At 43.5% G+C, this 15,927-nt stretch overlaps 1 protein-coding gene across 3 annotated transcripts in view; it reads right to left on the bottom strand.

Annotated features, from left to right (window-relative positions):
• Window positions 1-596: 596 nt before the first annotated feature.
• The window catches only part of SFXN1 (sideroflexin 1), a 34,135-nt gene continuing 18,804 nt past the window's right edge, over window positions 597-15,927 (bottom strand). For 2 of the 3 annotated variants that reach the window (XM_001511473.5, XM_003430504.5), the window contains exons 6-12: window positions 14,815-14,890; window positions 12,179-12,264; window positions 10,765-10,892; window positions 9,386-9,435; window positions 4,477-4,526; window positions 4,103-4,150; window positions 597-2,673 (exon numbers count right to left, since the gene is read on the bottom strand). In XM_001511473.5, coding sequence (XP_001511523.1) covers window positions 2,577-2,673; window positions 4,103-4,150; window positions 4,477-4,526; window positions 9,386-9,435; window positions 10,765-10,892; window positions 12,179-12,264; window positions 14,815-14,890 — 535 coding nt within the window. In that variant the 3' untranslated portion in view covers window positions 597-2,576. Of the gene's footprint in view, window positions 2,674-4,102; window positions 4,151-4,476; window positions 4,527-7,188; window positions 8,751-9,385; window positions 9,436-10,764; window positions 10,893-12,178; window positions 12,265-14,814; window positions 14,891-15,927 lie in introns of those variants that run through there. The other variant, XM_029051503.2, reaches the window with a different exon arrangement.

Raw genomic sequence — 15,927 nt, 5'->3', positions numbered from 1 at the left:
CTGTAAGCTTGTAGTTGGCAAGGAACGTGTCTACCAGCTCTGTTCTCTCCCAAGAGCTTAGAACAGTGCTCTGTTAGAGAAGCAGCATGGCTCGGTGGAAAGAGTCTGGGCTTGGGAGTCAGAGGTCATGGGTTCGAATCCCGCTCTGTCACTTGGCAGCTGTGTGACTGTGGGCAAGTCACTTAACTTCTCTGTGCCTCAGTTCCCTCACCTGTAAAATGGGGATTAAGACCGTGAGCCTCACGTGGGACAATCTGATTACCCTGTATCTACCCCAGGGCTTAGAACAGTGCTCTGCACATAGTAAGCGCTTAACAAATATCAACATTATTCCCAGTAAGCATTCAATAAATACCATCGGTCGATTGATTGGCCCTCTCAAAGCCCTTGGATAGAGTTTATTGGACTTTTAAGTCACATCGAGGATAGGGATTGGGGAACTGTTTATGAACGGGAGACTGCATTTCCCATTCAGAACAATTTAAAAATGACTTCCTCACCCAGAAGTGTTTGTGTTAATATTAACCCTCAATAGTGCACGCATGACTCAGTCCAATATAAACTGTTTTTACCTTGCTGTACAATGAGCAGAAGTGTTCACGTTCATTTCAATCAGTTTATTTTATCCAGTTCAACTGAAATAGCACATTAACTCCATCAACACTGGCAAGACATTGTTCTAATACTGAAATTAAAAATGAATTCACTGTACCACTTAGTCATATTCCTCTTAGACAAATAGAAATATTAATACCTACTTTGTTTTAAGAACTTATTGCACTTTACCTGGATTTTTTTTTTTTAAAGGCATTCTATGTCTAAGATCAGTAATAAATTGCCTGATCTTTGCTCATTTGCTCTTCTTAATAATACCATGAAACTGATCAGAATAGTTCTGTAGAAAAGCATTAATAGACTGAAGCTTCAGTGAACAAGATAAAAAAATAAGGATAAAAATATCATGGCTGCATAAATATATGTAACCTCAGCTTTGGTCATGATTCTCGATGCACATAATTTAATCTGCCTTTAGACAATCTGTTGTGTGAAATACACTTAATTCATTACTTAGACTTTTAAAAATTATGATCCAAGAGTAAGATTTTCTAGATCAACTGAGCTCTATGGAAAACTGAGAACGGAAAGAAATTCCTTTAAAATCAAGTTCTCAAGACATGCCTCTGTCTTCCCTGGAATGAGGCCTGGCCATGACTATATTCCTAAAGGTCTTTTAAGGTCACACTCCAGGGACTTTTTAGTGAATTCTAGGTTTTCAGTTCTTTCTATACAGAAACAATTCTTACCCTAAGAGGAATTTAGGGTCGGAATATCCCAGGAAAGCCACTTCACCAGCTCCCCCCAAATGGGAATGACCAAGAGACAAGGTGAAGGCATTGTGTATGTGCAGGAATGGAGGATAAGCTTCAGATCTTTTAATCCTTTCAGATAAAATGTGAACACAAACACGTACCAATCTTCATCCTTGGGGAAAAAGAAAATCACCTCCCACAGGCAAACAATATCTGCTCCATCAACCTTTCTTAATATTTTTCAATAGCTCTCAGAATATAGTCTCTGCACAACAGTGATCTACTAGCAAGAAAATTCTCAATCATTTTCTATTTTACTTACATCCAAAACATTTGAAGTTTAATCTATTATATTAAATATATTGTATACTAAATAGTCAATGATGGTGTAAACAAAGTGGCACGTATATGGAGATACCCAAAATGCGGAATGTAGAAGACATTCAAGTAATATGTGTGTGTGTGTGTGTAGTTACTGATTATTAAACACAATATGTTCCCTTTGTGCTTTTCCAAAAAAAGGCAAAAGGAATATAGAATCAGGGGAAAAAGGTATCTAGACAAATTTTGGCTGTAACACTCACTTTAGAAAACAAGGCGCTAACTTGATTAAATGCAGCAAATACAACACTGATGCTGAATATCATTTAAACACCTGGAAAGAATTCATTGTCATGGTATTTAAAATCTTCAGGGGAATTCAAAACAAAAATCAATATCCCAAAGAGAAAGCTGGTGACTCCATAGGGATAGAAGACAAATACGACAACCACCAAAAGAAAATTACCCCTTCAAGGATTATCCTAAGAGGGAAAATTCCTAGAAAGGGAAAGCCTCTTTTAAAATTACTTTCTTATTTTGGAAAGAATAGCATGGTGTAAGGATCTCTGTCCTAAGCACCTTTGAGGGAAGAAAAAAAAAAATTACGATCTGCCCTGTCTAGAAAAGTAGTATTTAAAAGAAAAATAAATATCTGATCCCACAATTCTCATCTTGGCAGATTTCCCCCTGCTGATTAACAGCAAAGGAGATGTAAATTAGGCCTCAGGTTCTTTTAATTATTTTCATTCACTGCTTTAAATCTGGACCGTTAATTTTCATTCTAAAATTGTGGCCCAATGGGACTAGGGTCTTGTGATTGAAGGCATAATTGCTAGCAACAGCCTTATTTTTTTAACATAAATGTGAATGTCTTGGAAATAGTTTAGATTTAAGCACCCAGAACAGACAGAACTCTTGTATGCTGGGCAGTGCCTGGCCCCCAATTTACAGCCCCTTGTTAAAGTACACACGCTCCAAATCAGGCCGGGCCGCTCGGATCTGGTCTTGCAACTCCTGCTCCAAATGTTTCACTGACATGGAACTGAGAGAGATAGAGAGAGAGAGAGAAAGGAAAAGAGAAACGGGAGAGTGACTCCTCGGCCAGAACTGAGGAACTAAAATTAAAATATGTTTGTTGAGAAGAGGGAATCAGATGGGCTCGGTCTGGTTCCAGGTTCATTTGGTTTTGGAAAACAAATCATTAAAATACATGAAACAAATTCTTTACTAGTCTAATCCAATACTGAGGTTCTGACAAATTGCAGGAAGGATGATTTCAGCTTAAAAACTGGTGCTCAGTATTCTTTCAGTGATTCTGCACTGGTCCAGTGGAAAGAGTGCTGCTCTGGGAATCAGGACAACTGGGTTCTAGTCCTGGCTCTGCCAGCAGGAACGTGACTAGCTGGGAGGACAGTGTACCAGGTAAAAATGATAATTGATTCCTTCAGGCATGTTCTCGGTCCTGGAGAAGTTTCAGGACCGAGGTTGATCCATCGTTCTTGATGGAGGACACCACGATAGCCAGTGTTTGGCTCCCATGAGGTTTTACAGCAGGCAGCAGCCTGGCCTAGAGGGGCGAGCTCTTGGAGCCAGAGGGCCCGGGATGTAATTCGGGCTCTGCTGCTTGCCTGCTGCGTGACCTTGGAAAGTCACTTCACTTTTCTGTGCCGCAGTTTCATCTGTAAATGGGGATTAACTCCTACTACCTCCCCTTTGGACTGTGAGCCCCATAAGGGACAGGACCTGTTTTGGGCCCAGATATCTTCTATCTACCCCAGCACTTACTACAGTGCTCGACACACAGTAAGCATTTAAACACTCTAACAATCATTATTAAAACACTGAATGCCTATCTGAACATAAATCCAATTCTTCCTTACTTGAAGAATGACCGTCAGGCAAATGAGGCTGAAGAGCGACAGTGGTCATTTGTGTGTGTTACACGTCTTGGCCCCAAACAATTTCAATCTAACTTACCCTTAAATGGAAAGCATGATCAAAAAATATACTCACATCACCATGGGATGAACCATCTCTCTCACCCAAGAGATGGACTTATCTGCTTGGGGTGGCCCAGTAATTCTTCATTACGATGACCATGAAATGGGGCAGATTTCAGAACTTTTTAGCACTTCCAACTAACCAGGGACCAGTTTCAGTAGGGGCACAATGGCAGGTACGGCCTGGTGGTCCCACACTGGATCTCTGGCAACCTCCAGGAAGCACTCCTCAACCTCTTTGCACACCAGTGCACGCCCACCACATGTGCAGGAGGCTGGGAAAGTAGTCACACCCTGAAGTCACACAGTGGGATACATGCTTCAGATGGCAGCTGAGTGATGCTCCAGCTGCAGTCCAGCATGAACTCGCTTTTGCTCAAGGATATGGGGGGACGGTAGAGGAAGTCAGGGGTATGAGACCTCTGGAGTTGCAGGAGGGAACTTGAGAAACCTAAACAGTAATATAGTTACCTTTTCTGAGGAAACAGTGCACAGCAGAGAGGTGTAGCAAACACCAAACTAAAAACAAACAAGGAATAGAATTGGAATACAGTACTTTTAGAGGAACTAGGATCCCGCTGTTAACTCTTTAGACAATATCCAGAGACTTTAGCTTTCTTTTACATTTCAAAGTTTTATAAAGCTTTCTTTCCCCACTGTATTTGCTCAAATTAAAATGCTGAGCAGTCAGCCTGAGGGAAATTGTGACAGGTACACGGGATCAGAAGCTTCCTGTACAGAGAGCAGGCCTCAGTTTTTACCCGTATGCACTGTTCTGTCCGGGAGACTCTACCCATAACAGGCTAACCCTTAAAACCCATAAGGGAGAAATTAAAAAGACTCACCAGAAGCCAACCAATCCAACTTGAATAGGGGCACTCATCCAGGGGAACCTCTGTGGGAGATAAAACACAAGGTAAGCAAACGCACCACTTTTGGGGAAAGAAAGAAAAAAGACATCTAGGTCTAATTTATCTGCTGATGAAGGAGAAATGGAGGGCAGTCATGGGAATCGTTACACAATGCTGCCGGGGGAAATCTTGGTCTTGACTTTCTACAGATCAGCTTGCTGATTCGTGCATGAAAATCTACCCAACAGAGTTTCACTCAAGTTCACTGTTGCATGGGCTTTTAGGGCCGGCAGGAGATGCTTCATCTTCCGGGGGAGGGCTTCTTGCTGAGTTGCTATGGTTTTCCCAGTGCACTTGGCAGTCGAAAGCTGGTTCTCAGTCCACTCGGCCCTGCTCTAGAAGTTGCTCTAGAAGCACCCAGAGAAACACTGCCCAAAGAAGTTTATCCAAGAACAAACCCCACTTGGCCAACACTGAAAACATGACGACTCCACTTTGTTCCCTGTGGGAGTTGCGTTTGTATCAGATTCTACATCTCATAGGTCCAGTGTTTGTATGGGGATTTAATTCTACACTTGCCCCCCTCCCTTTTCAGACCTTTGCAATGGGTTCGATGTGGTAGACACTGCTGAGGCATAAATGAATCTTTAGCCATTATTTAGGGACTATTTTCTGAGGATTAAATTTGCTGATGTTTACAAAAGAAAAAAAGGTTCTAATTGGTGTTAGAATTTTAGTTGAAAAATACAGGTTTGGTAAAATAGAGACATGAGCACTATGTTATTAAAAACTTCTAATGCCTTCAGAACTGATCCATGAGCGAACCCACAGAAACAGGCTGATTTATGTTCTGTTAATTAAGTACTATTAATTACTACTCACGGGAGTATCAAGACAAAAAAGATGATGCTTGAGGGGATGCCACAGCCTAGTTATCGAGTCAATTCTGGGGTCGGGGGGAGAGAAACAGATAAAGGGTACTAGAGAAGTGAAGATAAATGGCAATTAAAAATAATTCTAGTGAGACTGGAGGAATACTACGTACTTCCCTGGAGTCGATTAAAAACAAGGATTATGGTCTCTTCACAAATGGATAGAGCAGGGAAAGTTCTTGACACCTGAAGCAGTATAAAAATGATGCTGTCTCCAAATAGAACTTCTTGTTAACTGAGGGTAAACAGTGCCAGTATTACCAAAAAACATTATTCCTTATTCCTAAATTTAGGAAGAAAGTCTAAGTGCACACTTTATCATCAGGTTGGATTTTGTGGAAGGATGAACCTAGCGGATAATAATTAGATCAAGAGAGTGAAGGTTTGGGGGCTCATCACAGCTCTGCTCGGAACTGTATCAGAGCAGAAGACAGAGCGGTATAGCACATCTATTCAGGGCGATATCTGACAATTCGTGAGGAGAGAATCGGGACTGATTTCAGAAGACGTGAGAACTGGTTACTTATTTCAACCGAGAGGGTATTGAGGAGATAACAATGCTCAACAGTACAGAAAAGTAATGTTTCCGCTCAAGGTTATCACAGGTTATTCTGTCCCTCACGTTAAGACAGGGAATAGAATATTCTACACAGCCACCACGGTTCGCGATGCAACGAGAGACCTGAATGCAGGTATTAGAATTTGCTTCTAAGAAGCCATTCCAATTCAACAGACCTCAAGCACCACCCAGTGCCCTGCACATACACACACTCGAGAACTGCGGTATGCAGATGACTGCACCCTTGAGGCACACACCCAAGAAAACATGCAGGTGATTGTAAACCACTTCAGGGAATCAGTCACGCACAGGAAGCTGACGACTCAACTAAAGAAAAGATGAGGTGATGTGTCAGCTTGTATTTGGGAAACCATGCCCACAGGGAAAAATGGATACTGGCAACCCAGAGCTAAATGCTACTACAGAATTCTGTTACCTAGGCAGCACACTGACCAACCAGACGAGAGACAAGGAAGCAGAAAACCAAATCAGGAAGGCCAGGATATGCTCTGGGAGAATGACCACCCCAAACACAAGGTCTACTGAGCTGTTCCAACCTTAACTACGGTTGCGAGAACCGTTACCCTACACAAATGTCACATGCAGCTCCTTGAAAAGTTCCTCCAGCATCCTTTCCATCCTTTCTAATACTCGACATCAAGTGCTGAGACGGGATCCCAAACAATAGTGTTCAGAAGTGACGTCGGTGGCTCGGCACTGAATCGATGTTCACCTTGAATGGCTGCACTGCTTGAGATGCGAGGAGAATGAATGCTGAAGGCATGCTGAATTTAGAAAACCAAAGGCGAGGGGTGCTGAGGAAACATCTTAAGGATAGAGTAAAACAACGTTTAGGGCAATGCTGCATCCCAACTGATTAATGGAAACTGACTGCCAAGGATAGATCAACTCGGTGCACCACTCTCAAGAAAGGAGTGGCTCTTTTTGAGCAAAAGTTTCAGAGGGAAAATAAACAAGGAGGCTAGAGAAAACAGCACCAGGTGTGGCAAAAATTAGGCAAGAACGCAGCGTACCCTAGTGGAAAGAACCTGGGCCTGGAGTCAGAGGATCTGGGTTCTAATCCCGGCTTTGCCATTTGTCTGCTGTGTGACCTTGGGCAAGTTACTTCCCTTCTCTGTGCCTCAGTTTCCTCTTCAGCAAAATGAAAATTTGATACCTCTTCTCCCTCATACTTAGAATATGAGCCCCATGTGGGACCTGATTATCTTGTAGTTATCCCAGCACTCAGTACAGTCAACGGCATATAGAAAGCGCTTAAATCCTACATTAAAACGATACAAGGGACACCCTTTTTGTGTGAACAACATGGCCAGGATTGTCAGCCCCACACTGGCCTTTTCAGACACACCAGCGCCCGTGGGTAAACTTCACTGGGAGTGCTATCTTGAGCTCTAGACTGTAAGTTCGCTGTGCCTGTTACATTGTACTTTCTCAAGTGCTTAGTACAGTGCTCTGCACACAGTGAGTGCTACACAAATACCGCTGATTTGCTTGAATACCCACAGTGTTCCACTTGAAAAAAGCATATCAGATTAGAAAAGCGCCTGAGTGGTAATATCCAAAGAAACATCTGATTCGCATATGACCCAAATACGCCCTTCTTTCAAGCACTATTTTCCTTGCCTTCCAACGGTCTGAAAGGATGAATGCATTTTCCTACATCAGTCGTGCACAGAGATAACGAGGACCCCATCTGTTAATAAAGCAGTTGGGAGTAGCTGGCATTTCCACAAGTCAGAAGGAAACATGCAGAAGCTGTCGGTTAGGAATGCGGCTGATTACTTGCTTTAGAACTAGTCTATAGAAAACCCCACCACCGAGGAACTGCCAAGCAATGTTCACCTGAACTCACAGTCTGTGAGGCAGAGGGAAAGGAACGGAAGAGCAAAAGTCAATTATATGGCCCTCGAAGAGATCCCTTTCAAATGCATCGGTCGGGTACGTTGGGTGGGCAACACTAGATGGCTGTCTCGGTCCGCATCGAGTCGTCCCTCCTCTCTTCTTCCAAAAGAAGTCACGTCTACACCAGCGGAGTTGGGAAGCGGACGCTCTTTCCGGGCTAGGCATATGCAATCAATTCCGTTTTTACTTTGAAATTTGCACTTCAGTAACATCAGCATCCGCTTCATTTTAGAACTGACTCTGTTCCCCAAATTGCCCATGGCATCATCTCAAAAAAATGAATCAGGCCAACGCTACTTGGAGACAAGGGGATTTGGAATCAGTGCAATATGGCTTCTTTTACTAACCAGACCATATCTGGGCTGTGTCAGTCCCTGGGCACACGGCCTGGCTGGGTGATCAAACATTCTCAGTTATGGGGTGTTCTGCTGGGGAGACAAGGAGCCCAATCACCGCGCTTTAGAAATGTATAAGGAACCGCTTTTTCTGAGCACCGAGGAAGCAGACAAAAACCGAAGTAATACCTCATCGCTACTTAAAATTACACTAACCTGGAATTGAGATTTCAGACTTGAGAAATTAATTATCCTTTCCCAAAGACTCAGTAGTCTCGTCATGTCACATGACACTTTTCAGAACCGAAAAGGAGAGGGAACGTATGATCGACCATTCATAGTCATAAAACACGATCTATTTCTATAATGAACTATCTATATCAACCAAGATACAACCACCATGTCACCTTTCAAACAAGGAGTCATCCAATTAATTTACACTAACCTATATCTCCCTTTTCATAAGGGCTGAAGTAACAAGATCCGAATTACATCAAATATTGCATCAGATTCCTGGAACTGATAAGAAAAATATTGTGATAGAACAGGCACATTGCAATGAGATTTCTACTAGATTACTAAATTATTCTCAAATTCTCATTAGAAATGGGGGAACATGGGTGGAGAGCAGGAAACATGGGTGGAGAGCTAAAGGACCAGCAGACATCAACAAACAGGTAACAGTAAAGTAATATGACAATTCTAGTCTAGTTTTTTTGGATTCACTTATTTGTTATTCCACGGATAGCTGCCAAAGTAATTTAACTCATAATGTTAAATGTAAAATAACTTCGCTATATAATACTGGCCAATTCCAAATCTCCTAGATATCTGTATTTAGGTAAATGCACAGCTGAAGAGTAAAACAAAAGTTGAAATCAATGGAAGTAAATCCACCTAGGTTTACTTCTTGAAGCTTTTTAACTATTTGAGAGAAGGATTGAAAAGCTCCTACAAGGGGGACCACCCCCACGTGTCTCCTAAACAAGTATGGGCAGAGAAGATAAAAATGAATGTAATTTCTAGGCTACAGACCCATGAACGGGCAAGTGAAAACAAGGCCCAGATGTTTTCTGGGAAAAACCTGGTAGATGTGTAATTTTAAGTGTAACATTGTAGGTGAAATGACAGAATGTCCTAAATTTCAATCTTACCTTTAGAAAGGCTCTCTTTTCCAGAGTATTCATGATAAACGGTGGAATGGCTGCAAGAGAAGACAGGAGCACTTCATCACTGCCAAATGATATGTCCATTTAATGAAACATTTAGGAAGCAATTTCCTGAAGCATTAAGTCACGTTGGGGCTTTTTCTACAATGGCAGTTGGACTATCTCCAGTCACCCTAGGTGGACTGCTTGGATGTTAGGGAGGGACCAGAAGCAACATGGCCTAGTGGATAGAGTATGGGTCTGCGGGTCAGAAGAATTTGGGTTCCAGTCCCGGCTCCACTATTTGTCTGACCTTGGGCAAATTACTTCACTGGGCCTCAGTTCCCTCATCTGTAAAATGGTGATTAAGAGTCCTATGTGGGACAGGGGCTGTGTCCGACCCCATTTGCTTGTATCAACCCCAGCACTCAGAACAGTGCCTGGCACATAGTAAGTACTTTTCATTCATTCAATTCATTCAACAGTATTTACTGAGTGCTTACTATGTGCAGATCACTGTACTAAGCGCTTGGCATGTACAAACTGGCAACAGATAGAGACAGTCCCTGCCCATTGACGGGCTTACAGTCTAATCGGACACATATCATTACGGTTACTATTATGGGAACACCACATGGGCACTCTCCTTGGCCAGGGCCCTTCCTGCCCCTGGCAATGCTCCCTAGAGAAGCATGTGCTTCCGCTACATGTCTGCTGTATGACGGTGGGCAAGTCACTTAACGTCTTTGGGCCTCAGTTATCTGTAAAATGGGGATTAATAATAATAATTTTGGTATTTGTTAAGCGCTATGTGCAGAGCACTGTTCTAAGCGCTGGGGTAGATACAGGGTAATCAGGTTGTCCCATGTGAGGCTCACAGTTAATCCCCATTTTACAGATGAGGTAACTGAGGCACAGAGAAGTTAAGTGACTTGCCCACAGTCACATAGCTGACAAGTGGCAGAGCTGGGATTCGAACTCATGACCTCTGACTCCCAAGCCCGTGCTCTTTCCACTAAGCCACGCTGCTTCTCTAAGATTAAGAGTGTGAGCCCCATGTGGAATAGGGACTATGTCCAATCTGATTAACTTGTATCTACCCCAGTGCTGGGCACATAGGAAGGGTCTAACAAGTACAATATTTAGAGGACCACCACTACTATTAAACAGCTGTGTGCCAACCGGGCACACCTAGTCACACTTGGGGACGTCGGACATTTTCCCTCCGTGGTGTCTACCTAAAATTAACTCTGACTGGCTAAATTATTCCCACAGAGCACAGTGGCAGGCTGATTGCCCCTCAGTCACTGGATGTACAGCAGTCATCACCCCGTTGAAGACTTTGAAAAGATGTTCCTTACATCTCTGCTAATAATCATACCAACCCATGCCAGGGGCTGCCATGAGGATCCTTGAGACAACAACTTGTGTAATGGCTTGTTGAGCAGCCTTGGCTGACTCTCCCAATCGATTTCCATTTTCATCTGTGACAGGAATCCCAACTTTGAGTTCTCTGAAGAAGGAAATAAAGAAACGATTTACAAAAGTCTGCATAGAGTGGGACCAGGAAAAGATGTTTCCTGAGAATATCTGTTTGGGCTGAAAATGGAGGCCAGGTTGCATCCACAGTATCTGATACAGATGTTCATCTTCTAGAATACACTCAGGCATAGAGTACCGATGTGTTTGTTTTCTAAGGGAAACAGCCAAGCTCAGCTGCAAATGGCCCTAAGGTATAAAGTCACAAAAAATACGTCTTTTCCGGGTCAAATTCAAGGCAGAATGAAAACAATTTGGATAATCTCTGAGGGTCCTAATGGTGCTTGATTAGTACATAAAATCAGGGAGATTGATAGTAGGCCCCAAACACATTAGATGGAGCTGATGCAGACAGTGAATTTTTGACATGAAAGGCTTCTCTGGGTGCCTCGTGACTGGCGAGAAGTCAGTGTGACTGTTGACAACTGTCATGCACTGCTAGTGGCCCTGGGCCTTCTTTCCAATCCACCAGAGAGAATGGACCTTAGAACAGTGCTTGGAACATAGTAAGTGCTTAACAAATGCCATTTAAAAAAAAATGGGCCACGCAGTCTACCACCTTTAAAGAAATTAGAATACAGAGGTCTTTTTTTTCCAACTGGAGTCCACTTCCGATCTTCATGATCAAAGCCAGTCCACAGCTGTTTAAGCAGGGCTCCTCGGCTTGTCAATCCGATGGAAAGGGTACAGCCACAGTTCTCAGAGCAGGGTCACGCACAGGAAATGGCCCGATAAGTCATACCACATTTACTCTGCTTTTCGTTATCCGATTCAAAATGCCTTTTCCTGTTCTTTCTTCTCCCTTAACTCCTGCCACTTCTAAAAATATTCCACACGCTCAGAAAGCACTGCAGAAAGACCTTAAACGGCTACTCAGTGCATTGTGAGTCTGGAAAAATTGAAGGCTGAGCACGCCTACATGTATGGCTATCCAGTGTACTCCCATGGTTCGCAGAGTCCGGAACCCCAGAGGCCTAGGAGGAGGAGGCTTTTCCTGGGGTCTCTGCCAATGCCAGAGGAAGAAGGGATAGAGATGCCCAGGAAGCAAAAAGGATTCAATGTACTAAAGCCTCAATCCAAAGACATTAGATGTGCCCAGAGTTTTCAGCCTTTTTGGCAGAATTTAAAACTTGGCAAAAATGTCAAAGTCGGAATTGAAGATCTTTTCCTAGCCTTATCTCAGAATATCATTTCTTTTAAAGAACAGGCTTTCGTACACGAGAAAAAAGTTACAGTTCCTTTTGCCCACCGTAGTCTTACCTTTGCCTCATTAATGGGATGTTAATGCAGTTAGCAGCAGCTACAGCAGCAAAAGGAACAAAACGTCCTAGGAGGGGTGAGACGCGCTAAAAAAAAAAAAAGAATTACCAAAATATTTCGTTAGCACTGAAATAACAAATGCAAGGGATTTTTTAATATGACAAACAAATGGAGAGTCAAATGAAGCTAAAGGGTTCTGAACACACAGTCACTCAGAAAGGGCTGCTGACTGGGTAGCGTCTTCTGAAATAAAATGGGAGTTCATTTTTCAGGACAACTGAAGAGACAGGGTCAGTATGAATGAAATGCAACTACCGTGAAGCAACGGCCGGCTGGACGGGAATTAGGAGAAAGAAGGGAGAGTAGCAGGAGTAACACCTTTGAGCACCTAATGGGCACAGTGCACTACACAGAGAAACAAGAGATATGTCCCTTTCCCTCAGTGAGCTTAAGCTCTGATTGGTGAGACAGATATAAAATTGTTTCCAAGTACGGAAATCAGGGTGAATACGATTGGGGCCTAGTGACTAAAGCATGGGCCTGGAATTCAGAGGACCAGTGATCTGATCCGAGCTCTGCCACTTGCCTACTCTGTGACCTTGGGCAAGTCACTTAACGTCTCTATGCCTCAATTACCTCATCTGTAAAATGAGGATTAAGGCTGGGAGCTCCACATTTTGGACTGCGTTCCACCTGATTGGCTTGAATCTACCCCAGCACGCAGAGAAAAAGTAATTGATTCTACAAGAAAAGGGAAAATATACATACTTAAGTGATAGAGGTGGCTTCCGGGCTGATATGACTCAAGGAAGGCTTGTTGGAGGTGGGATTTTAGGAGGACTTTAAAAATGGGGAGAGCTCTGGTGTGTGGGATTTGCGAGGGGAGTTCCAGGCCTACGGAACAGCTTGAGCAAGAGGTCGCAGACGGCAAAGTCGAACGCAAGGTACAGTTATAAGGTTATAAGGTTGGGAGGAATGAAGAGACTGAGCTGGGGCGTAGCACACGGAGAGAGCTGATTTAGAAGATGGGGAGAACCTTTAAGCCGATAGGAGGAGTTCTTCTTTGACGCGGAGAGAGCTGGGCAGTCAATGGAAGTTTGAAGAATGAAGATTAAGGGATGCCTTAAGGAGATAATCGACACGGCAGTGGATGGGACAGAGGCCGGGAGAGAGGCTAAAGATAGGAAAGCAGTAGATAAAAGAGCCTAGCTAAAATGTGACAGGAGCTTAGAACAGGGTGGTAGCATTTTGGATGGAAAGGAACAGATGGATCTGGGAAATGTTGCGTAGGTAGAAGCAGTGGGATTTAGGGGTAGGAAGTAAGTGCAGCATACAGAGTAGGATGAAAAGGGAAAGGGATCCCTAAGAAGACTGTGTGGGAGAAGCGTCAAGAGAATGAGTCAAGCAGCTGATGTCAGCCGGGGTAGCCGGGAGTAGGAAAAGAGGGAGGGAGAATCACAAAACCCAAGAATTCAAAAAAAAAATAGAAGAGATTTTGGGAGATCCTCTAGTCCAACAACCTTGCTTTCAGGTAAACAAATGACTAATTATTTTAATTCAACTTTTTGCTGTTTCTATCAATAGTATTTGAATATCTAAAGAGGATGTCTTCCAGAACAAGGAGTAGAGAATAGAATTTTGTGAGGAGCTACTGATTTAGGTTGTTTTCTAAGGCCAAGGATCGGTGTGATCGCATGGAAAATACAAGGGTCAGGGAGTCAAGAATCCTGAGTTCTAATTCTGCCACTGGCTTGTCGTGTGACCTCAAATAAGTCACTTATCCTCTCTGAATCTCCGTTTCAACATCTGTAAAACAGTAATAATTATCTCATCCTACCTCATTTTTTACTGGAAAAATAACAGTGCTATACAAGTTTATGATGTTACCACAGAGGAGCAGCACGGCCTACTGAAAAGAGCACAGACTGGGGAGTCAGCAGACTTAAGCTGTAATCTTGGCTCTGCCACTTGCCTGCTCTCTGACCTTGGGCAAGTCACTTCACTTCCTCAGTTTCCTCAAACGCAAAATGGGGATTCAGTCCCCATATTTCTTCCTACTTAAGACTGTGATCCCCATGTGGGACAGGGACTGCATCCGATCTTATTAACTTAATAATAATGTTGGTATTTGTTAAGCGCTTATTATGTGCAGAGCACTGTTCTAAGCGCTGGGGTCGATACAGGGTAAGCAGGTTGTCCCACGTGAGGCTCACAATTAATCTCCATTTTCCAGATGAGGTAACTGAGGCACAGAGAAGTGAAGTGACTTGCCCACAGTCACACAGCTGCCAAGTGGCAGAGCCGGGATTCGAACCCATGACCTCTGACTCCCAAGCCCGGGTTCTTTCCACTGAGCCACACTGCTTCTCTAGAGCAGCACTGGACAGACAGCAAGCACTTAGCACTTAGGAAGTTTACATAAGAAGGAAATTTCATCCCGAACAGGATAGATGTTTAGAAACCAAGAATAACTGATAAAAATCCTGAAATATGATTCCAAGAGAAGCTGCAGAGTCTTCAGCCTTGGGGATTTTTAAGAAAGCAACATTCAACTACACTGCCTGGAGTTTGGACCAGATGACATCTTGAGATCCCTTCTATTTTCTACAAAAAACACAGACCAAAAAGTGAATTACCTTAGTTAACGCATTAAGTCCCAGAGCAGTGGCTACAGCACCTGTAGTGGCAGAAACATAGGCTGTTCCCAGTTGACTAGAAAGATGGAAAGAGATAAAGAAAAGAAAAAACTTTGAGCATGCATTATGTTGACAGAGATGGCAAATTACTCCTACACTATTTTCAAATTGGAGGGAGAAATCAAGAAGAGATCCAACGTGGCTTGAAAGTCACCTTCACAACCCATTACTCGCAGCCACCCTAAGCACAGGAAGGAAGCTTGTAAAAGCCACAGAAGATGGTGATTCCTCTTGAAGGAAAAGACCTGAATTGTTCAAAAGGTGCTCAGTGGGCAAAACCAAAAGCACACTACGTATGCTTCTCAACTTCTTACCCCGTCCTGAAAACTCACGTCTCCGATACTACTTGGGACGAAAAAGACAAAGTGAAACGACTAAACGAGAAAGAATTCAGGGTCCCAAGAAGTTGACTCTCCCCTATTTTAAAAGGCGTCTGGGTCCAGCTCTGAGTTGGGGAGATATGGTAGGTACCACCGATGAGAGGCTCTGACAGCACTCGTTTCTTGCGCTTCAGTGGATAGCTAGGGATATAATAAAAATTCAACCACTGAAGAGATTTGAGGTACCACTTTATCCCCCTTCTTCCTCATTCCCTCCAGCCCATCTGTCTTGGCCTCTTTCTCCCACTTCCATCGCAGCACGCCCTCCTTCCCCTGCTGTTCCGGCAAACCTTATCTTCGTGGCCCCCACCTCAATCCCAGCATCTGGGCCCTAATGGGGGCCCCACCACTCGCCAGCTCAGCTTGTCTGCCCTGTCTCAGCTTTCTCTCCCCTCTCATGAGCCATCCGTTGTCGGCCTCCCACTCTTTCCTCTGTTTGCTTTCCCTCCCGCTGTGTTTTTCAATGTCTGCCCACACAGAGACAGTGCACCCCAATTATGATATATAGCAAGTGCTGAATACATTTAACATGCTTTATTTTCCCTGTCAACAGACTGAAGAACCAGGCTATTAACTCCCTTGGAGCAAGGGACAGGCCTAATTCATTTCTATAACTTCTCAGGCACTCAATAAAAGCCCTCTGCAGAAATGGGACACTCGCTTGATTGAATGA

Source organism: Ornithorhynchus anatinus, chromosome X1 (genome assembly GCF_004115215.2).
Source record: "Ornithorhynchus anatinus isolate Pmale09 chromosome X1, mOrnAna1.pri.v4, whole genome shotgun sequence".
Taxonomy (NCBI): Eukaryota; Metazoa; Chordata; class Mammalia; order Monotremata; family Ornithorhynchidae; genus Ornithorhynchus; species Ornithorhynchus anatinus.
This window is presented reverse-complemented; position numbering and strand designations above follow the sequence as displayed.